The following is a 24,315-nucleotide window of genomic DNA, read 5'->3' on the forward strand; positions in this document are numbered from 1 at the left end:
ATCATAGAAATGACTTCTTCGGTATCACTAAAATATGTATTGTCCATGCATTTCTTTTTTTAGAATGAACAAGATAAAATTAAAAAAATAAAAGCAAAATTTCTTTTTTTATTTCATAACCCACAATATTTATACTATATATTTCAGGTAAAAATTATTAGGTTATATTTATGTTATTATATATAAATAAAAATATTTAAACAAATAAAATTAGAAATTACAGTGGATTTTGTAGGTTAGAATCTTAATGTTATCTGTAATATAGCTATATAGTACAATACGATCCTGTCTAAACTCGCGTCTTTCTAATCGAATTTCTTTGAGTCCGGCCCAGGCCTTAGAGTGAGAACAATGCGAGAGTTCAGTCGGACAGAAACCTAATAAAAAAAATCGACGGACAATCGGTGTTCCATCTATACTGTGCCTGCAGCTTAACTCAGACGTGTCAAAATTGAACGAATTGAGTCTTGACCTGTGTATGAAAGCGAAGACATTGGAACATTGAGCATGTATTCATTAGAATCGATTCATAATTTGCACACGAAACTGGAAAACCTTTTTTTTAATTTAAAATATACGCTGTATGCAAAAACTGCCCAAAATTGCAAAACAAAGCCAAATTAAAAACGAGGTAGTCAGATTAATAAAAGATTTTTATTTTTTTAAAGACTTTTTGTATTTATTTCTTCTAGGTATTTGTGTTTGTTATTGAATGGATGGAAAACCTGTTACAATGTAGCTTAAGTGCATCTTTATTTGTTTCATTTAGTTAGATTTGTAGCGCACAATGGCGCTGGTAAATAAGGTTCCGATATGTACTAGGGAATCTACACTTCTTTTTGGTGTTTTTCCATGTAGGAACGCCAGACGAGTTATAGAGCTTGTTGTTACAGTAAGCTGTAAGTTTTGTACTGTCATGTGACACCATTATTACAATAGGGTAAATAACTAAAGAAAAACTCTGAAAAACAAGATTTTATTATCACGTTTAGGGGCGGGGGGGCGTACGCGGTAACAACGGTTAACCTAAAAAAAGTATCCGCCACGTCGACCATACCGAAGTCGTAAAAAACGGAAAAGGGACTTCCGGCGCCTCTCTTTTCCTTACAAAACAGCACACACGGACCGGCCGTTCACTTATTCGACGAAAAACTAACTAGACGTCCGACTGCCCGACGGGCACTTTCGTTTTTCGTTCACGTCCCAGTCGCAGGGACGTTCGTCTGCGGCATCGTTCCGATTCGATCGCTTTGACTACCGCGTGACAACCGTTATGTTTTCCGAACTCTGCGTGAACGCGGCGTTATGGATCCCCGACTTTTCCGGCCTCTTCTCTTTCGCCGCCTTGTCTCCTCTAAAGTACGCTTCGATCTCGTGCAGGCTCTTGTTCTTCGTTTCCGGTAGCGCGTACATGCAGAACAGCATCGACGCGACCGAAGCGACAAAGAACGTGAACAAGGTGCCGCTGAATTCCAGGTAACGCACCATGTCGTTGTATACTTTGACGCAGACGAATATAAAACCCTGCGCCATGCAGATAACCAGGCCCGCCATTACGGGTCTGACTCGCAGAGGGAACATCTCACCGCACAAGATCCAAGGTACCGGCAGCATACCGATCATCGAGAAGAACACATTGAACATTATGCAGAAAAGTGGCAACAGGCTGAGGATGCGATCCGAATCGGGGTTGATCTCGTAGTACTTTTGGTAGAGGCCTACGACGAGTACGGAAAGGGCCATGCCCAGGCTCGAGAAGGTGCAAAGTACTTTGCGACCGAAGCGGTTGACTAAGAAGACGCACGCGATCGACATGATGAACCTGATGGTGCCGACGATGATGCTCGAAACGTAGTCGTCGATCTCGAGGTCAGTCTCGCCGAAGAACGACACCGCGTAGTAGAGGATCGTGTAGATGCCGCTCAACTCTTGCAGGAGGAACAGCACCACGAGGTAGATGAAGGGTTTGACCGTTTCGGGACTGAAGTAGACCTCCACTAGTGATTTGTGAGGCTCGTCGTCGCTGTGGGTCATGTCTGAAACGAATATCGATGCGTATAATTCGATCGATTTGAATCAAGTTGGACTCACTGGCCATGGCGACTTTGATCTCGTGCTCGGTGTCGGCGACGCTCCTTCGGAAAAAGTAAAATGCCCTGTAGGTTTCCGAATCGTCACCCGTACCGGGCCCTTGAGTTTTGAGCAAATGGGGCGGACTCTCGGGTACCAATTGCATGGTGATAAGGGTGACGACTGCGAAAGAGACGCTGATGAGGGCTACGGTGGACCAGTGGATCAGGTAGCCTAGGATGTAGGTGAGGAGGATGCCGAAGCTAGCGCACATAGGACCCAGAGCGTTGAGCAAGCCCCGGTTGCTGGGCGTGGCGATCTCGCCTACGTATGTGTAACACGCAGTGGACATTCCGGCCGCCACCCCCGTGATGGCCCTACCGACGTAAAGCCACGTGATATTAGGGCCAAGTCCGATCAGGAGCCAGCCGACTATGAAAGGTACGGTGCTGATCTGGATGGACCTTTTTCTGCCAAGGTACTCGGCCAGGACGCCGGAGAGTACGCTGCCGACTGGGTTCGTGACCGCTCCCAAACTGGCTGCGAATTAAATGCATTGGTTAGTTAGACTCGGTTTTACTCATCTTTATTTTCAAAACACAATGTACATATTACACATATTTGTTATAGAAAACTGTGTAAAGTAGCGCAAAATATAAAAGTTATAGTTATAAAATATTGTAAAAACGTTGGGACTCTGGAGATCAACATCTTTAGCAATTATGTCAATAAAAACTCTATCTCGTAAAATTTTTGAGCAGGCTACGTATCAGATGTAACAAAAAAATATATCTTTGCCTTCCGAAGGGTCAGATTTCAACCGAAGGAAGTTGATGATTCATCGGGCCAAAAAAAGCACTTGACGGTTTTTGCAATATTGTGACACGCGCGTGGTGACATCTCTGCAATTCGCGTCCAAAGACCAGTGATGTACGAAACAGGAGCGATAAGTTGTCAACATGACAACATGGTAGTGTATAGGTTTGTTTTAATAGATGGCGATGTAGAAATTTTGTTTTAAAACTCAACGATAATAATGGATAATTGGAAACGCCCTGCAAGGTGAAGCGAAAATGCCGATCGACGGCGAAAAAAAAACTTAACCCAGTTATTAGGGGCCATTGTTATCGACGATTTGTCGCTTAACAATCTAGAACAATGGCGGACGATTTTTTTAAATTTTTGAGTCGAGCGTTGGAACTGCACGACCTTGCTAGTAACTGTCTTTGCAATGGGTGGATTGGAATTATTTTTTGCCTATTCATTTCCTCGAACGTTAAGTTATTTGCCTACATAATTTTCAAGCTTCAACTTTTCGAGTGCCAAACTTTTATCAACGTTTTTAATGGCGAAATTGTGTATGGAACGAAACAATGATGTCAATACACTCAAAACGTGGCATCAAAAAATCTGCCCCCCCCCCCCCCCGCCAACCACCATAATACGTTCAATCGCCGCGATATTGCGATCACCGAGCGTCATTTTAAATTAGATTACTACTACGAAGCTCAAATACCAAAAAGGTGCAAATGTTTCAACTGCAACGTGGAGTAAAAGTACCGTATTATATTGTTATAATTTATAGTCTAGATAATACAGGTTAACAAAAAGCACACCATGACATTGTCGTATGAAATCAATGAATATTTCTCTGACGTGTGGATCAATGTTATTCAAACTGCCGACGTCACATTAATGACGTCACGCTCAATTTGAACCGAATGGAATATTGACAGTAATCGTCAAACGCCGAAACAAACAAATAATGTGACAATGCACACATAATTGAGAAGAAGGCAGTGTTGACTTTCTTTTAATTACAAAACATTTTCTATGTTAACCAATAAAACTCTGGTTGCGACTGTTAATCAGGATACCTCTAGATTCTTGAAAACAAACAATATACATTGCCTTGCATGTTCAATAAAACAAGCAAAATGCGAAAAGCAATAAGCAATAAGAATCCACTTGGCCACCAAAAACGAACCTCAATAATCTCAGAAAAAATTGTAAAAGGCATTAAATGTTTGACTGCTGTTCTCTCTTTTAATCGTGTGCATATAAAGAAGTATTTGATTATCACGGATAGTTTCAATTGCCGGAGGGTGTGGTTGGTTGCCAGCTGCCCGCATGGCTATATAAAGCAGTAACCAAAAAAAGCGTAATTAAAAATAAGTATTTGAGAGACAGATTACAACTTAACAACAATGGACTAAAGTCATTCACTTAAGGTCTTCTAAATTTGGTAGTTCTTTACTTTTGAACCATGCCAAATGATGCGCTTTAGTCAAGACAACGCCTTCTGCGACGTCGTTGATTGTTATTTGTATGGTTGTTAAATCACTGATGTAAATTCGGAATAGACCAAATTAAGTTATGTTAAAATTACATTTCCAATTAGAATTAAATTAATCTTCTATAAATCTATTCTTTTGTATGAAAATTTGAAAAAGCGTTTGTTTTTTTTTCTAATGCATAACCCCGCGAGTTTTAACGCGTATCTTGCGGTAAATAAGAAAAACAAATAAGTTTTAAATTGGCACGCAGTGACTGCGTATTACACGTATATCTGTGATGTTTTCAAGAAGGTAAATAACCACTATTTATTACGATTTGATCGGAAAAACGTAACTTTCGATTAAATAAAAGCGGCGAACAATAGCACTTACGAATTGTTTACTCAACTTTTTCTAGTGATATGCAGCGGCAAAAAAACACGAAAACGAAAAACAATAACAACCGCACCTATTGCGATGCCTCAAGAAAGCTTACGTTTTCAGCCTTTGAGAAAGGGGTGTATGGTTGGTGGTATATCCCGTCAGTTTGTAGATCGGAAACCAACCAATATAATATAGTTGTCTATGATCGGAAACGATCACGGTGAGAGGTGCCGCGCAAGAATATATAATAGCCGCACCGTATAACGGCGGTGGAAAAAAATTGCGACGCAAACAACGAAACCGGAAGAGTGAACTTTTAAACGCGGACATGTTTTTCGAGAAAAATCCACGAGAATAATAATTAACGCGACAATGAGTGTCGAGGGTTCGAGGAAGTGGTACCGCGGGGGAAACGTATCCTTTACCGAGGTCTCGCGCCGCTGTATATACATTTTTTTCGGTAAAAAATACCGCGTGTCCTTCATCTCGAGCCTTCATGTTTTATTCACTCGACCGATATTCAAGTCGACATATGAAACTGGGGCGGACGAAATTCTCGAAAGATGGCGTCTGAAAAGTGACGTCATCCGGCCCACTCGAAGGTGGTTTTGTATAGGCATGGGGTGTTTCTAGTTTTCGATTTAGATTTCGAATCCACAGAATCGCAATTTAGCGAGATTTCGATCCGATAATCTGATCAGGTTATCGTCCATCCGAACACTTGTTCAGATATCTTGACATCGTTTCTATCGCTTTCGTAGCAATAGTTTTATGATATCGCTGGTTTGTCCTCATTTGGCAGACCCCAATTTTAAGTACGCGGTTAACGCAACCTGTCACAATGTCGTTTACTGATCTTTATGATCAATTATGATTCCGTAAATAACTGTGTGCCTTGATGCGTAATAGACAAGAGACGATAAATTTATTAAAAAAATGAAACAATTGAATGATTGATCCTCGTTTTTAAAAAGGGTTTCTAGGAATCCGTTTTTTTTCCTTACTTTCTTGACTCTCCAAATTATGTTATTTTTGGTAAGAGCTGATAATGCAGCTGTCCTTTTCAGTGTTCAAAGCATGTAATGCGTACACGTCACCACAAGGTTTTTTTCATTTTGCAACTCCACTATGAATATAATGCAATACATTTATTAAAAAGAAAAAAGATTATTCTGGAAATAAAAGGAGAATGTATAGAGACAGTTTATTCTAATTAGAAGAAACTTGGCGACAAGCCGTAACCATACGTAAGCAACATTTTTGATATAATTTTTTCTTATTATCATAAAGAATAACGGAGATTATCAATTTAAAATGAACCTTCGTAATCGAACCACAGTTAACAGATAACGGATTATTGGTATTAAATTGTTTCTAGGATGGCAAAATAGCTTCGTTCTGTTGAGATGACGAGTATAAAAATGATTTTTACAAACCAACTAGTCTTACTGGATTTGGTTATAATAAAATCGCTGCAAATGAGTCAACTATACAGATCACCAAAGCGATTCCACGATAATCATTCATCATTATGGTAATTAGGGTTATTTTATTGTGTACGGCAGTCTTCGACAAACCGAACATCAAACAAAACTATAGCGTATTTCGTGTTGAAAGCTAGGAGCACTAACAAGCGATAATTTCTAATCAACAAGATAAATGTCGGGCCTTTCACTTGGTTCCTCTTCTTTTCACAAATTGGCTAACGTCGCATAAATAATTGACCACAAACCAATTTTCGTAATATACGTTAATTTCCTCGATCAAGACTCGAGAGGCGGCGGAAAAATCCATTAGTTTGGCGTAGCGGCGCCGTCATTTTCAATTTGCTCGCGCTTACCTAACCAGCTGTTCTGGTCCGTCGTGGTGTCGAACTCTCCGGACGATTCGAGCTGCGGGATCCAGATGGCGCTGTAACCCTGGCACACTCCGATTGATATTGCGAAGGAATGGGCGCAGAACGCCGCCAGCGCCTGCGAAACGGAAAACGGGAAACTGAGACGTTGAAATTTGACCGGATAATTAATGTTTTTTTTAAACATCGTGTTACCGTTATTATTTATTTTTTTCCGCCCGAGGTATCGAGTTAAGATCGCGTTCGTTTATACACTGTACATTATTCGATCAATGGCAATTTCCACTAATATATTTAGCGGTCACCTAACTCTAAGTGACATTTAGGCTAGAAAAGGCTTTCGTTTGCTAGGCTACTGAAGTCATCTCTACTTGTTACCTAAATTTACGTGCAATTACGTTGTAATCAAATCTAACCTCAAATTTGGTGAAAAAAATGTGCGAGAGGGAGAGAGAATTTCGTTCGTCACTTTAAAATAAATAACTAGCTCTGATTTTTTTGAGGATTGTCTCGAATATGTTGGGGGAACGAATCTACACAAAAAGAACGTCGACCATTTTGATAGAAGGGTTATTATATTGCATTCAGTTTTTAGCCTTGTTGCATGCCTCTGTCAAACTTTTCCATTATGATTTTCCGAGTGACTTTCAGTTTGGTGGAATTGTTTTACTTTTAAGAGACTGAGAGATGCCTAGAATTTAATGAAAGTGTTATCAAGGATATCAATTGCAGGCATAAGTCGCAGGTCAATGACGAAAAATTGAAACGTTTTATGCGAGAAATAAGTTATTTGAAGAAAAGACAAAATACATGTTAATCAAAAAGTGACGTTACGTCTCAGAGTAGATCGTGGACTAAAAGTTGGTGTATCCAATCCAAGGAAAGCCAAAAATGCAGACGGTGCAGGCTCGTGAGAATCTACAATCTAAATATTTCACCTTCAAAAGTTGGGTTATTAAAATGTTACTATGAGGCACTCGAATAAAAGCAGTTGTTGTCATTTTTACTTTTAATTTCGTGGTGACATTCAAACCGATTACCAAGAAAATGAAAGACTTAACTTAACCTGACAACTGCACTAATGCGCATGCGCAGAATAAAAAAAATGTTTTCGAGTTTTACATAGATCGTATCATATATACATCCAAAAATATCTTTGGTAACATTTGGTAATTCTATTCTGGCTAGTGTTAGATTCATCAAAATTATTGCAGGGTCAGTCACTTTCACTAAATGTATTTTTTTTTCGGATTCAGCAAATAATTTTTGTAGAAAAAAAAGTAAAACCAATTTACCAAGATTCAAAGTAGCAAAGTTTTATATTTTTTTTTTCAATTTTTCTTACGGATTCTCAATAAAATATGACGCAAGATCCAAATAAAAGTCAAGTCAAGTCAAGTTAATTTTGAAAAAATCAATATTTGCAAGAAGTCAGCGGCGTACATTTCTCTTTGGAATAACATTGAGCCAGCCCTCGGGGATGACACTGAACTTGATAACTGTACCAAACTTCAGGCAAATAATAAATATTTAAAAATAAATAAATAAATATTATAAAAATAAATATAAATATAATAAATATTTATAAAAAATCTCGAGTAATCGATAATTCACAGGGTGATTGTGAAGCATTTTTCAGGGACTTTTAATAAGTCTTTTCCACGTAAAAATGATTGGGGAATTATTTTTTGTAACCAAAATATAAGACGTACGAGGTCGTACACAAAGCCGTTGAAGATGAAAAAGATGAAAAAAGGCATGTGGGTGGAGTCCACTACAAGTAACAGCTTAATTAAAACAAAAAAAAAACGGATCCGGATATCGGCGTTTTTTATTAAATTTTGCAAAAAACAATGCATTTTACCTTAAAAATACCTGAGAAATCACCCGGTGAGATATCGTACACTTTACGCCATGTGTAATGAATAGGTTCGTCGATTGACGTCGTCTCACTTTTTCCTTAGTATTCCGAACGGTCGGAACGGAAGAAATTCAACTTACCGTGTACCTGTTGAGATCGGGCAGCATTTTCGATAGAAATGCAGAGACGACGAACGTTTTTCAACACGGAAGCGACCGCGACCCTAGCGTTGCGACGCGCTCCGTTACGACTTATAAACGGATACCTTATCTATAGTACTCGAGAAAATATGGTGCGAATCCCTCTCGAGACTAGAGGCGCGTTATTTTTTTTTCACCGACTCATTTTTCGAAAACGACTCGTTCGCTAGCGATCCCGAAACGTTCTCGGTAAAATTACCCGGAATTATAATTTGATAGGAAAAAAAAATATAAATAATGACCGGTCTGCCGGAAACTGCACACGTTCAATTTCGATCGACGCAAATTCGAGGTATAATCGCGCACGGATTCCGCTGTTTCAAAGTGTACAGGGCGGCACGATCAGGGTTGCCAACTTTTTCCATATAAAATATAGAATTTTAAGAATTATTTATTTATTTATAGTAAAAATAATATGGTATATTTTTTTTTAATTAATTTTTTGTTTTTAATCGAATAAAATCTGTCAGTAAGAGCAGCTGTGGCTGAAATTCACCAAAACAAATCTGGAAAATGTGTTGCCCTCGATCGTTTTTTAAAACCACTTCATCTCATCATCTCCGGCTAATGTAGTATAAAATGGTGTTCAAACAAAGTTTAGGCTTGCGGGGGTGTGGTAATATTTTTAACAAGACTTTGTTTGCTTTTTATAAAACTGCTGGATTCCTCCTGCGTCGGTTTTTGTCGAGGGGAACTGGCTAACGTTTCGACAATCATCCTGTTGGCTTCTTCAGAGCTTGACTGAAACTTTTATATTGTTTGAGGTGGGCGGAGCATAAACATAGCCTCGGATGACTGACTCCCATATTGCTGACAGCTAAAGACCTGAGTCGCGGTCAATATTGTTAGGTTGCTTGTAGATTTCTATAGACTCTCGGCTTTTTTGTCGGTAGAAGAATAATAATAAAAAATAAAATTTTATGTCCGGCTTCGTGACTGTGTTCGGCAACGATGATTTTATTTGTCTTATGCTGTAAACTCCTGGCACCTCAAATGGAATTTTATCATTGACTGATCAAAGATGTTGAGAGGATCGGTAAATCTGATTTTGACGTTACATTTCTTTAGAACTTTTGATGTGTGTTGTTCAGTGAGGTTTTGAATGTAAGCAAGGACAACAGTGGAAAGTGTGGGATTGCTTTCGGCTTCATTGCTATTGGAAGGTTGTGGTGAAGTGTATTTTGTGATGGAACGCTTAATATTATTAAAGAGAAGAGCAGAGGTCAGGTGTTCAGTGACTCAGGCTGAGATAGTTTTACGACTCTGTAAACAAGAGAGTTGATAACCGATGATTTTTGGGCCGGATGGTGATGAGACAATGCATTAAAGTATCGGTCTGTGTGCGAAGGTTTTCTGTTAATGTTAGGTCTAATTTTTTATTCATATGAATATCTAAGAACGGGAGGTTTTTATTAGTTTCTAATTCAATGCTAAAACATATGCCAGGGTGTATAGAGGTTAAATGTCTAAGAAAATCTACTAGGGATTCTTGGTTTTAGATGGAAGTTGTCGAGGGCTTTCTTCCATAAATATATTCGCGATGACTGGTGATAGTGAAGAACCCATAGCTGTTCCCGACGTTTGCTCAAAAATTTAACCGTTATAAGAAAAATATGTGTCAGGCAAGCATTTTTCAATTAATGTGAGAAGGTTTGGTTCCAGATTAACGGATTTTAATATATCTGAAATGATGGTCAGCGTTTCAGCAACAAAAACCGACGCAGGAGGAATCTAAAAGTTTAATAAAAATTATTACAGTAGGCTGTGGAAGTTTCTGTGAAAAATTTGGATTTTATCTGTTTGAAAACTAGGGTTAAATTTCTATAAAAGCGACAATATACATTTTTGTTTTCTAAATCAGTTTTTAAGGGAGGCTTGACGTTGGTTTCTTCATTCTCCAAAAAAATATTTATCCAACATTTCGATGCTCGATGCAGCAGTGCAAAGAAAATTCAGATTTTATGAACGCGTTCCGAAATAGGATTTTAGTTTTAATTGTGGTCGATGTTTGGAGGCAAAAATATAGGTATATATAGGTATAGGTTTATAGGTGCTACTGATACTGAACTGAAGCATGAGGTGTTCAATTCAATAACGGATCAAGCCCCAAATTTTCATATTTTGAGCTAATGGTCTTAATATATAGTACCTATGTATAAAAAGTATGTAAAAAAGAAACTCTATTTGCTTTTGGTTGTTCAAAGTACCTAATTAATAGCTAAAAAACGGGTTTTTAAGTTTTCAATTATTTCGAAATGAGTATTTTGGGATTAGTCTGTCCAACTCCATTTTTCCATTAGGTTAGGTTAGGAAAAAAACAAGTCCAGTTGTATCCAGAAAAGTCATCACCAAAATTATTGTGTTTTACGCCAGTGGTGTTTTTAAGCAAATAAAAATGGCTATCGACATTTCTTCCGGGTTATTTTCGTATAAAAAATTAAAAAAAAAACAACAATTTTCAAGATTTTGTTTTTTTCGACAGTTTAGTATGATGAAGTCAAGAGAAAACAAAAGTTGCTTCATCCTCTTCAGTTATGGCGACAAAAATTTATTTTTAGATATTCCGTATATTATTGGAATAAACGTAGTATCTTACCTAAAATATTTCCATTAATGTTATTGCGTGTGTAGTGTAAACACTCGTAATCGAAATCGAAATCAAAATAACCCCGTAGATATGATTTTTTTTGAGCGTGAGCGATATGGTACGACGCATCCGCGTGCAACACATTCTACGGGGTGTCATAACGAAAGCGGGAAAGGACAAAGGGTCATTTGAATGATACTGCACCCACAAAGTTACGTCCGATTGCTATCGTCAAACAGGCAACCTAAAAGCAAGATTTATTGGACGTAGATTACCGCAATCGTGACAAGGGAAATAAGTGCAAACCAAATCCTAAGGCTCATTATGGACAGCACTGTTTTGTTAAACATTACACGAATCAAATCTCGACCAGAGAAGACTGAAAAAATAGCCAAACATTAATATTATAGAGGAGTATAAAGAATGGGGCTTGATAGTCAACATAGCAAAGACAAAATATCTATGTGTGGGAACTCAGGATGGAAATTTGGAATTTAAAATTAATTTTATGTGATTTTAGGTTACATAATGCCACGGACTTGTAAAATTTCCTCAGACTGTTTTTGCTACATTTGTGGGGAATACATACTAAAAACACAGCGACATGTCATGACCGATCTGGTTAAAACAGCTTATAAGCTATATTTTGGATTTTCTATCGATGAGCGAGATAAAAGCTGTTCAAGAACGTTGAGAGGTTGGCTTGAAGAAAGTCACAAATCCATGCCGTTTTCAATGCCAATGATTTGGAGTGAGCCTCAAAATCATGAGGATGATTGTTATTTCTGCATGACATCTACACTAAAAAAAATAGAGATAAGATTGTTTATCCGAACGTCCTATCTGCAAAGAGGCCGATTCCTCGTGATAAAGACACTCCACCTCCAGTTCCACCAGTTAATGAGCAGGCTGAAAATAAAAATATTTCAGGTCTACAATTTCAATCGAGTTTTGTTAATATAATTTAGTTTTTTTATTATAATTTTTTTATTTCCTTATAATAATTTATACTTTAATAATATTGTTTTTTTGATGAAATAAATATTAAATTAAAAACCTACGTGTGGTACTTATTTGTATGTCAGATTCCGTGTTTAGAGCATAAAATAAGATGAATTCATGCATGAAAACAAGAAGGAGAGAAAAAAAAATTTTTTTGCCGACCAGTGTTATAGGCACGAGAGTATGGGCACAAAGGTAACGAAATCCAGAAATCTGTGTATGAATAATAGGAGCAAATACTGGATGCAGATTCTGGTGGGCGTAACGAAACTAGAGGCAATCAGTTACACCAACCGAAACTTTGAAGAGTAATCAAAGAGGCGAACAAAGATAAGGCTCTATAAACTATGGAACGAGTTCCAATAGATCCTATGGCTTGCAGCGGAATACTCTAAATTAAAGAGGTTCTTGGAAGAAAAACCACACCACGCAACATCAAAGACTTGCTTAGAATAGAGCAATTATAGAGTGGCAGATTGCACAACTAGAAGATTTGCAAAGTTTGGTAGAAGCACTATAGAAAAATGTTATTACGTAATAATCAGTCAGTGACAACTATTGCAATCAATTTTTCAAAAAAAAAAATTATAGAACGTTTAGATAGGTTCAATCTTGAAGAAAATTTTAAGAAGAAAAAAGACGTAAAGAAGACTAATCAAAACTAACAAGGCACCAATTTTACTTCAATTAAACGCACAAATTTTCCAAGGAATTTGATAATGTTATTATCGAAACGCCTTGGAGAAAACCAGAAATTTGGCGACAGAACGATCATGACGTATCGTATCCTGTTGTCATCTTCTTTTTCAATAAATAGGTTTGTTTATCAATTTTCATACATACAAAATGTTTATTTTTTGGGTACTTTAGTTGCATGACCCCGTCCAGTTCGCTTATCACTCCGCCGCCCCCTAGGTATGTATTTTTAATAACAAATTATCATATCATTTGCATGCAACCTAAAATGGTGCTCAGGAGTTGAATAATGAAACAACTTTAATGCGTCAGTTTTAGGGAAAAAAAAACGGAAGGCATTCTGCTTATCGTTGTATAATATTTACTTTCTGAACTGCGAAAAATATGTTACTAAACTGTATTTGTTTATTTTCTTATCTTCCATTGGTTCTCTACCACCACCATTGTTATTAGTATCACACGAACTTATATATCTCGAAGACTGTTCATATTTAAATACTTGCTTCTTTTGAGATACTCCTTCCGTATCAGGTGTCCGAAATATTTAAGTAAGCTTCACTAAATAGCCCTTTATGATCTCGAATATTAAGTTCCTGGAAATATTTGTCCTGCGGGCCGTCCAAGGAATCCTCAACATGCCGCCATAGCAGATCACTCCAAACGCTTCTGCCATAGGGTGCTATGCAGAATGCTTTCAGAAATATCATCTTGATCATTTTCCCGATATTTTTCCACATCTTGATCAGTCTGCCTAAAGCTTCTTTTGCCATCCTAATCCTTAACTTGATTTTTGGGGTCCCTTGTTGGTTATTTTGGCGCCAAGTTAGGTTTCTAGATCGTGGATGTATCGAAGATTCATTGGGATTGTCTGAGTTCTGTCAACAATCAGTCGAAGCCATGATTCGGATTAGTAGTTTTCACACGTTGAATGCTTGTAGAAGTTCTTGTTGCAGATTTGAGGCAGTAGATCTTTGTTGCCGCTGTTGTTATATGTGCCAAATAGGCCACTTTCACCTAATTTTTCTATTTGCTATAAATATTTATTAGTAGATTAAGATAAAGTAATGAACTATAATTTTACACGCATTCGAAGCTTGAATCGTAAGTCCTTAATCTTAGGTTAGTTTAACAATTTTCGACGGCTGACATTTAACGTTCGGGGGGCGTCATGTTAAAGGGCTCTTTAAGTCATTTCCAAGAAAATATGTATTTCCAAGTAGAGTTTGATATATTTTTAATGGTTTGGTAGTACTTTTTACAAAACTTCTGGATTCCTCCTGCGTCGGTTTTTGCTTAGTCGAAATTGCTGACGTTTCGCCAATCATCCGGTTGACTTCTTCAGAGCTTGGCTGAAGCTCCTGCTCTGAAGAAGCCAACAGGATGATTGGCGAAACGTCAGCAATTTCGACTCGGGAGGAATCCAGAAGTTTTGTAAAAAAACATTACAGTAGCCTGTGTAAGTTTTTTTGAAAAAAAAAGTTTTGTAGTATCTCACTCTTTAATAAAGCTATCGTATTTTCAATTTTTAAATACCTTTTGAAGCTTTGTTATCCGTTAACTTATGAAAAAGGCGAAAACTGGGAGAAATAGGATTATATTATATAGGTAGCCATATATATTATTTTAATTTCTGTATCCCATTCTTTCTGATGTGACAATTATTTCAAATTGAATATAAACTAAAACACTACCTAACAAATTATGTATTTTTTGTAAAAAAATGTGTATTTTCGATAGGTTTGCGCATAACCAAACCACGAAGCCCATATTAAAAAAACCAAGATAGTTATCACTTTTCTGTTTCTACCACTTTTCATTTCATGAAAAAACAGCCTTGGGTCAGGAAATCCGCAACATCCTAATTTATTAACATGGGAGCTACGCCCTAAAACCATCAAAAATGGAACACACTGTACAATAAAACTGAGGCCGGGAATATTCGCGTCGACTTACTCGATCACCGCGAACAATTCGCGAAAACCCGTCGTTACCTTGGCAATGGCAAAAAAAATTATCTATTTAATTCGTGTTATTAGCGACGCTTCATTATTGGCATCTTATTACACAGACGCGCGCCTATGGATATTTTCGAAAGCGTGATTTATCTTTTTGCGTATTTACACGCCGATCGAAAAGTAAACGTAACGCTCGCGGAGTTTTCCCGGGAAACAAAAAAAAAAGCGCTAAAAACGGGTAAAACTCGCGAACAAATAGAAATAAATTAAGAAAACACGCACCGCGTTCTCGCAATTCGCGACTGTAACGCCATTTTGCGGTCCGCGAAAAAAACGTCGCAATATTGACACAAAATATGGACGTTGCGGTTTTAAACAGCCTTTTCTCAAAATCCCGGTCGAGGTCCTTGAATTTTCGATAAACTTCGTTCGAATTACAAAATTCCGCTTTTCCGATGGCTGATCTTAAAAGGGCGTTCACAAAAACACACGACTTTTTAAAGTCAAGATGGGTAGAAATGGGTATTCCTTTCTTTGTCATTCGCCTTTATAAGGGGTGTTTTTTTTCGATGTGCAGAACTTTAAGTTGTAATAAAACAACGATGGATTATTCGATTGACATGAATTTTATTTATCCGAAAGATAATCTTGTTGCATTACATTTTAAATATGATTTCTGACGTCCAATTTTCGACCACTTTTTACAACATTTGTGACCGTATATAGCTAATAACACGGCGAATATTGTCTTTCAAATGGTCAAGCGTTTGTGGCTTAGCCGCATAGACCAATGACTTTACATAGCCCCGCAGAAAGTAGTCTAGCGGTGTTAAATCACAAGATCTTGGAGGCCAATTCACAGGTCCAAAACGTGCAATTAGGAGGTCACCAAACGTGTCTTTCAATAAATCGATTGTGGCACGAGCTGTGTGACATGTTGCGCCGTCTTGTTGAAACCACATCTCCTGGACATCATGGTTATTCAATTCAGGAATGCAAGAGTTAGTAATCATAGCTCTATACAGATCACCATTCACTGTAACGTTCTGGCCATCATCGTTTTTGAAGAAGTACGGACCAATGATTCCACCAGCCCATAAAGCACACCAAACAGTCAGTTTTTCTGGATGTAACGGTGTTTGGACATACACTTGAGGATTAGCTTCGCTCCAAATACGGCAGTCTTGTTTGTTGACGTAGCCATTCAACCAGAAGTGCGCTTCATCGCTAAACAAAATTCGCTTATGAAAATCGGGAACAACGGCAATCTCGTTTTGGGCCCATTCGACGAATCTACGCCTTACTTGATGATCGTTTGGCTTCAATTCTTGCACGAGTTGGATTTTGTAAGCACGTAAACCAAGATCCTTCCGCAAAATCTTCCATAAAGTGGATGGACACAGATCCAATTCCTGTGCTCGATGGCGGATGGACTCATTCGGGTCTTCCTCAATGCTACGCTCTACAGCAGCAATAGCTTCTTCTGTACGCACCGTACGGCGTCTCTGGGGATGCGAGTTATCAATAAGAGTAAACGTGGTGCTCTGATGGACGATTTTGTCGACAATAAAATGGACGTAGTGCGCGATACGTATTCCGCACAGAACCATTATTTTCGAAATAAAATTGCACTATTTGCAAGCGTTGTTCAGGCGTGAGTCTATTCATGATGAATTGCCAGACCAAACTGAGAATAAATCACTTCACAGTTATTAAATCGGTCGCCAACCTGAACAGTAATGCCAACTTAAAGTTCTATACATCGAAAAAAAACACCCTTAACTAATAACAGATAAGTATAATAAGAGATTATTTCTCAATTTTTCATACTGTTTGAGTTTTTTGATGATAAATCGCTTGCTGGAGGTTATACACTGTGAAATATCTCAATCGTTTATCCTTCTTTGAACTATGTGTGTACGAATATGTTTTGTAATCACTAATACTTCAAAATAATTAACATTAACGGTTACTGCAGAGTAATAAGTTAAGTGATCGTTAATAGTGATCGTGCTTTGCTCTGTTGACAAAACTCAGTATGCCACCACCAGTCAATCGTAACCCTGTATACATATATGTATATTTATCAAGACAGGCCACCACAATATCGAATATTTTTAAAAAAGTATGACCGATTTTGGCGATGTGTTTTTAATAGCATATAGAAATATAATAATAATGAAAAATATTTTGTGCGATCTTAATTTTTTAATAATTATTATAAATAATTATTAATTTTTTGGAGTTTTCCTTAAGTTATTGTTAGTGCAAATGTGACTAAATTCAAATTTTAAATCACGCGCTAAGCGCCCAGACCGACAACTGTGTTGACCGAACTTTCCCGAACGAACACGAACAGGATAGCGGGTCGTTAAGCTCCCGCCAGTGCAACAACAACAGCGATGCTTCGAGCTACGATTGTACTCATTTATTGTTCTTCGCAATAAATCCATTAAAAAACGTGAAATTCTCAAAATTTTTACTGGTCCTTCGATACCGCACAGTTATATTAGTGTAAAATTAGATTTAAAAAAGAAGAACTATTACAAACTGCATCTTGGGTCTCAAGGGACTGCAGGTATAACGATGAAGGGCGGGGAGGGGAATAGAGCGGGCAACAGCAGCTGTTGGGTGTTGTTGACGCGGGCCCCTGAAAGCTGCTTCTGTGGAATGAGGGGATGGACTTTCTCAGTATTTAAATACTTGCGAATTTGTCTACGTGCATTCAGTTTGCAGACGAAAATATATCAATAAAGGATGTATTAATGCTTATTTAAAAAAAAAGAACACCACTATCGATTCTGATTGGAAAAATAAGTGCTTTTTATGTGAAAAAAGAAGAAAAGAGGAAAGAAGAAAGTCCAAATCGGTAAGACAGCAAATCAGCTACATAACTACTACTGAGTTCAAGCAAACTATTTTAAATTTGATAAGCGAAGAGAAAAGCGAATGTTGTCGCGATATCCATAAAAGAATTGTAGGTGTGTTAGATCTAGTAGCTCAGCACGGGAAGTATCACGCGGATTGTTGTATGCGTTTGAAAACTACCGTAAAAGAGACCCAGAGGGATAAAAAAATTCATCCAGTCATAATACAAGGAGATGCAGCAATGGAAGGAATGAAGAAAATGATGACTGCCAGTTTTCACTGGCAGAATTAAAAAGTATTGTGACAATTGATTCTATTCCTGATGATAAAACGATAAAAATGAGGTTAATGAACCGTTATGAGGATAATATTGTATTCTCCAGTAAATTTGGATCTAATACAATCATATGTTTCAAAAAACAACAATATGAAATACGTCAGCTTTTTTTCAACGTGGCAAAAACGTGTTTGCAAAAAATTTCGAAAAACGAACAAAATGCTGCGACAGTTTTTAAAAAAATGAATGCAAAGACATCGACGAAATTTTTAATGCTGGTATTATGGGGTTGGAAAAATGAACGCGGAATATTGATACCGCAATCAATGACGCAGCGACCAGCTCCAGAATCTTTACTAAAAATTATTTTTTGCACATGCAAAACAGGATGTGGAGCATCTTGTGGGTGCAGGAAAAGTGGATTAAACTGCACCGCAGCTCGCTTAGAATGCAATGGTGATCGCTGTACTAATCCTTTACCTGCAATCTACACCAACGAAATCGACGACGACGACGATAATAATTAACAATAATCGATATAGTTAAGGTTAAATTTTCTTTTGTAAATCATTTTTTTTATTTGAGGTTTTAATAATGCAGCCAAACACTTGTCATACAGATTCATTGACTGGCCCTGGGTTCTGAGATTTTACCATTTTTATGCCGCTACTACTAAATGTGAGACAAATTAATGTGAGTTCAAAAACAGTCTAAAGCTGAGGCACCAACGTTTCACGTCCTCTCCAAAACCACAAAGTTCTTCATTACAATTTGCCAGAACGGATATTCCGTGGAATATGGATAATTGGAAAAATATTCTTTTCACTGACACGACTAGAATCCAATTATGGGATTCATATGGAAGAAACTGCGTCTACAGGTGCTCGAGATAACTAATGAAAAAAATCCTGGAATCCTGCAAAATCATGTTTTACTAGCATTACTAACCCGTTACTAACGCTCGTATTTTAATCAAAAGACGTGTATTTCGCATGCAAGGTAGGACGTAAATATTCTTAATTTTAACAACATATAGCATTGTTTTTCTGGCCATATTCTTGTCATAAAAACTTAACTTGGTTATAATAAACTATTTTTTGCTGTACATTGCGTATAAATCATGAAAAAACGTTGCTGCGAGCCACTCAATATGGGTATGCGCGATCATTTTAAATCAACCAATAGCAACCAACATAGAGTAAACTGCAGGTTAGTAGGTGAAATTTAGAGCCATGTGCCGAAGATTATTCCCATCTCTAGGAAATTATTTATCATAGCCACCAGACACGCATCAATTTTTACCCTACTAATAATTATACGAGGGTGGGGTGAAAAGTTTCCGGTCTGACCAAGAGGTGGCGCCACCAGGTCTATCCTTACAGTATCATTCGTGCAGAGCTTGAATGGTCGCGTTAGCATTTCCGATGAGCCTCGCTCAGAACACAACTTCAGAAATGACTAAGAAAGTCCATCAAATATTGTTGGAAGACCACAGATTGAAAGTGTCTGAGATAGCCGAGACCTGGTGGATGTGGGCTGAACGTGTGAAAATTGGGCGTTTTATAGGCCTGACCCAAAAGATTTTTTGGGTTGCAAAGGGTAAGACTATCACTGGTTAATACTTCGCAGAGTTATTGCAACGTTTGAAGCACGAGGTGCAAATTAAACGACCTGATTCGTAGAAGAAAAAAATTTTGTTCCATCACGATAAGGCACCAGCGCATTTTTCAATTGTTGCGATGTCCAAAATCTACGAATTAAAGTTTGAATTGATGCCGCAACCTGCCTACTTTCCAGACTTAGCACTTAACGAGTATTACCCGTTTTCTAACCTCAAAAAATGTGTTCCCGGTAAAAGATTTAAGAGCAACAAAGAAGTGAATCAGTTGTAAATCAGTATTTTAAGGAGCTTGACGAATCTACGTTCCAAAAGATTTTTAAAAAATAATAAAACAAACTTAATATTACTTAATATCACCGGAAAATACAGATCACGCATGAATCATGTCATGGCATAAAATCTGGAACTGACTTTAGGTTGGTACTAATGGCAGAACACACATAGTATGGTCTGTTCATAGATATAAGAAAGTGATTAATTGCTTTTGAATGGGACTATCCAAGGGTGGTCACTAACAAACAATGCAACAAGTTTATTGCCTAAAGTTTCGGAATTTAAATTCAGGTAAATTTGTGGTCCGTAATAGATAATAATTTTATACCTACCTGTGCTTAATATACTTTAGTTTGGTATACTACTTAGTGTAGTTTATCAGTAACCATTCTTATTTCGTGTTTAATACAGCGTGCGTTGAATCGTGTGCGAATTATGCAAAATATGTGCGAGTCTAGTGTATCTTAGGAGATGCTCCCGCCGAAATGTAGAAAGCACTATTCTATTGAGACTAAGGAAGTTATAAGCAATGTTTATTTGACTCTCATTGAACGTGGTGCCAGCAGCAAGCAAGCATCTTTAGAAGAAACGGTCACATTGACGAAAATTCCGACATCAACTGTATGGATAATTGAAAGAAGCGATGCTGACATTTTTTCAAGTGTAGATGACAGTGATATACGAGGAACTAAGCGCGCCTACATTAGATATCTTAATTAGGAGGCTTGACAAAGATGAAACCGGTGTTAAATGTGGCAGAACAACTTTATAGAAGTGTATTCAACACATGGGTTTTAGATTTAAAAAAATGACAAAAGGCAAGTCTTAATGCAATCTTTTAGAATTCGGAAATGGCGACCGGAATATCTATAAAAAATTAGGATTTACAGGGAACAACAAAGGCCAATTATTTACTTGCATGAAACCTGGTTCGACACTTATGATACCCCGGAAGAGGGTTGGGTTGACTCAACTGATAAGTGTAAAACAACCGCGACATCAAAAAGAGGTAAAAGGATAACTATTCTGCATGCTGGCTCTAAAGCTGGTTGGTTTCCAAATCGACTTTTCTGTCTGCGAAAAATATTAAAGATTCTTCTCTGGATTACCATGAAGACACCACTGCTGGTTTATTTGAAAGTTGGTTTAAAAACAAACTAGTGCCAAACATTCCTCCTAATCGCGTAATTGTAATGGACAATGCAAGTTGTCACAGTAGACAGTTGACTAAAACCCCGTCCTCATGTGACACAAAAGCAACAATCCAAAACTACATGTATAATAACGACATTTATTTTCACGAGGATTGTACCAAAAAGCAATTAATTGAGGTTCTACAAAGGTTGAACCTACAAAAGGAATACGTCTGTGATAATTATCCAAAAAAATCTAGGGCATACAGTTTTAAGGCTTCCACCTTACTTCTGTATATTTAATCCCGTTGAACATGTTCCCTAATCTCTACTAATCGATAAGGTATGCCCAGAATTGTTACCGTGGTTGGGTCACTATATAATCTAATACATGTGGGTGTAAATGATAATTTTTCGCCATCGCAAATTCGCACTTCACGATCCATGCCGTCGAATTTCTTCGGGCGCGCCGCCCGCCTGCGATGTGAGTCAAGATCAAGGCCGACCGCATCGCCCGAGGTCGCGCCGGTCGCTGCAGTTCGGGCCGCGTTTAGAAAAAAGAATCTAAACGATCTAGGGTGGCGATAGGAAGCTGCCTCGGGCAGCGATCCCGTTGGAACAGGACAACGCCGCGTCGAAAGTCAACAAACCCGCAACAACAATAAGATATTTCGAGTTTATCGTGTTTGCGAAGAAGATAAGGGCGGCCGGACGCGCGTCGCGCTGGCGACGATCTAAACGGTTATTTTGCCGGGCAAGACGGTAAAGGTACGCGCACACGCAACGACATCGGACAGTGTGCGCCAGAAAAATGTAGTTTCACTAAAATGCAGCAAGTATGTGCGGACCGTACGCATCAAATTCTAAAAAGGTATCAAATTCCAAAGAAAATAAGTAATTTGGTACGTTTCTTTTTTAAAAATTTCATTCGTGCGCGTACCTTAAAATTCATGGCAAAATTGAAAATCACAAAATCAGTTTGGAGCGGACGACTGTTCTGGCATCCTGTATGGATTCATTAGTTAGTATTAGTTAGTAGAATAAATAGTAATAATAAATACTGGACATAAAGGCAAGTTTATTATTCGTAGGCATCGAACCGTACACAATTTATAACTGTCTTCTAGACCAGATTAAAAAGTCCACGACGGTTTCCTCGTTTAAAACGGCCCTTGGTAAATACCTTTCTGATTGGAGTTCAAATATTTTGTTACACAGTTGTGAGCTCTGCGTTGCATTGGTTTAAATAGTCATTTTTTGTTCTCACGTAACTGTATAAGCTACGCACTTTTAAGACATCAGATTTGGCGAAAATTCGGGTTTAATTGGGATTGTTCTGTTCTCTGTTACTTTTGAAAAAGATAAAGAAGAAGTCAATGGCGCGGATTTTGCGAGGAAAAGTTTACGGTTTACGGAAAAATTTATGGCATTTTCGGCGTAAATCTTTTGTTCAACGGCGTTTCGTGAAATCAATCGCGGTTGTTAAATATTCCTACTATTTTTGAATGCCCATTAATCATTTTATGCTGCTGTCAATTAATAAACAATTAAAATGGTAATATATGTAATATATGTATATTACACCCATTACATTCATATACATATACAAAAGACTCTCGAAACAAAAATATAGGGAAAAAATTACGGAAAAAGAGATCGAAGAGGAACTATGAAACAACCGAGAAAGATGGAGAAATGAAATGGGAGACCTATTCCATAAAATAACATTAAAAGTACTATGATATGCGATAAACGGTGAGCGACTAGGACTGTCATTAAATAATTTCATCAACTGATAGAGAGGACATTTGATCAAAAAATGGCAGTCCACTAATGACCCGCATAGTTTAAAACTGGAATGGAAAGTGCCTGCTTCGATTTAACAGGAATCTTAACGAAAATAATTCAGTTCATTCCTCTTCTTTGCCTACTGATCTAGTTGCCATAAAAACTAAAAAAAGGAATTGAACAATCCCCATCACAAGCCGTATTGTAAAATTTGCCTTATTTTTCGATCGATCGAGTTCAATGCAATGCAAAAAATGGCACATAGGACAAAATTCCAAAGTTGCCGTTTCAGATATAGATCCGAGAACATCGCACACACTGAAATATTTCTAAACTCGAATCGCCTTGTATATGACTTACCGTGCGTCCTTCTCCAAACTCCCAGAACTTCTCCAGCTTGTTGTAGGCTCGCATCGTGTTCCCCCTGAAACATTAACACTACATCCAAGGCGGACCAAAACACGAGTACATAATTAATTCGCAATCGGAGAGGGAACGGCAATATTTAATAATAATGACGCCAATCGACATTGGAAGTTGTCCAAATATAAGAAAATTGAAATGCGCAAAATGAAATTCGTAGAAAGCATTTGATTGGATTGCGTTTCCGTATAATGCGCCTAGTAGTAAATTCGCGCTAGGTTGAAAACTAGTGAAAGCAAAACGACCAAATAGTCGTGAAAATTAACGGTTTTGTGTGTTTAATAGTTATTTGGGATATAACGCTATTATTGATCGGACATTTTTCGGATGCGCTACACTTACCCCCGTGCCGATCGACAAGGAACAAAATGAATATAAAAAAAAAGAAAAAATGAAAACAGAACAAAATCAAATCACGATCATTTCCGGGTGGTACCGGTGGTTCAGTCGGGTACGCGTCGCGATAGTTTGCCGACTGTAGCGCCGATTACGCCGGCCGACATTTTCTAAAGTCCCCCCGCCGTTGTGGGGGGGCACCACGTGGCGTCTGCGGCCGCCGCACCGGAACGAATTGCGAGCGTAATTTGCTTCTGACGGTAACTATAGATTACGTTAAGGAAAATAAAAAATACGTGTATACGCCCGGGCAATAAATTAAAATAAATAAATAAATAAATAGTAAAACTTCTGATCCAAGCGAATTCGTATTTGGGGCGCTTATCACTGCTGCCCGGGTATGAGTACGATGGTAGGAATAAATTGGTATCCAATGTTTCATATTTAAATTGAGGCGACCTCATTCGCAGTTAAGATTGTTGATTCTCGAATAAAATTTTACAACAGGGGCAAGTGTGGGATGCGTTCGGATTCATTGCTATTGGAAGGTTGTGTTGCAGTGTATTTTGTGATGGAACGCTTAATATCATTAATGTGGAAAACATTAGAGAGAAGACCAGAGGTAACCTAACCTTACCTCTGCTCTTCTAGACTCAAAGAATATGAAGACAAATAAACTCATCAGCAGTTACCGAACACAATTGACATAA

At 37.8% G+C, this 24,315-nt stretch overlaps 1 protein-coding gene across 2 annotated transcripts; it reads right to left on the minus strand.

The window, feature by feature from the left end:
• Positions 1-960: 960 nt before the first annotated feature.
• On the minus strand, positions 961-23,745 carry LOC132706407 (facilitated trehalose transporter Tret1-like). Of its 2 annotated transcripts, XM_060677737.1 has the most exons (5): positions 23,612-23,745; positions 23,207-23,270; positions 6,571-6,703; positions 2,092-2,610; positions 961-2,036 (listed from the first exon to the last, which is right to left on the minus strand). In XM_060677737.1, exons 2-5 carry the CDS (start codon positions 23,258-23,260, stop codon positions 1,255-1,257), a joined length of 1,488 nt encoding a protein of 495 aa, XP_060533720.1. In that variant the 5' UTR covers positions 23,261-23,270; positions 23,612-23,745; the 3' UTR covers positions 961-1,254. The 2 variants fall into 2 exon arrangements, with proteins under 2 accessions (XP_060533720.1, XP_060533721.1); XM_060677738.1 differs by lacking the exons at positions 23,207-23,270; positions 23,612-23,745 and adding an exon at positions 8,587-8,854.
• Positions 23,746-24,315: the final 570 nt, after the last annotated feature.

Source organism: Cylas formicarius, unplaced genomic scaffold (genome assembly GCF_029955315.1).
Source record: "Cylas formicarius isolate icCylForm1 unplaced genomic scaffold, icCylForm1.1 PGA_scaffold_8__14_contigs__length_24414737, whole genome shotgun sequence".
NCBI lineage: Eukaryota > Metazoa > Arthropoda > Insecta > Coleoptera > Brentidae > Cylas > Cylas formicarius.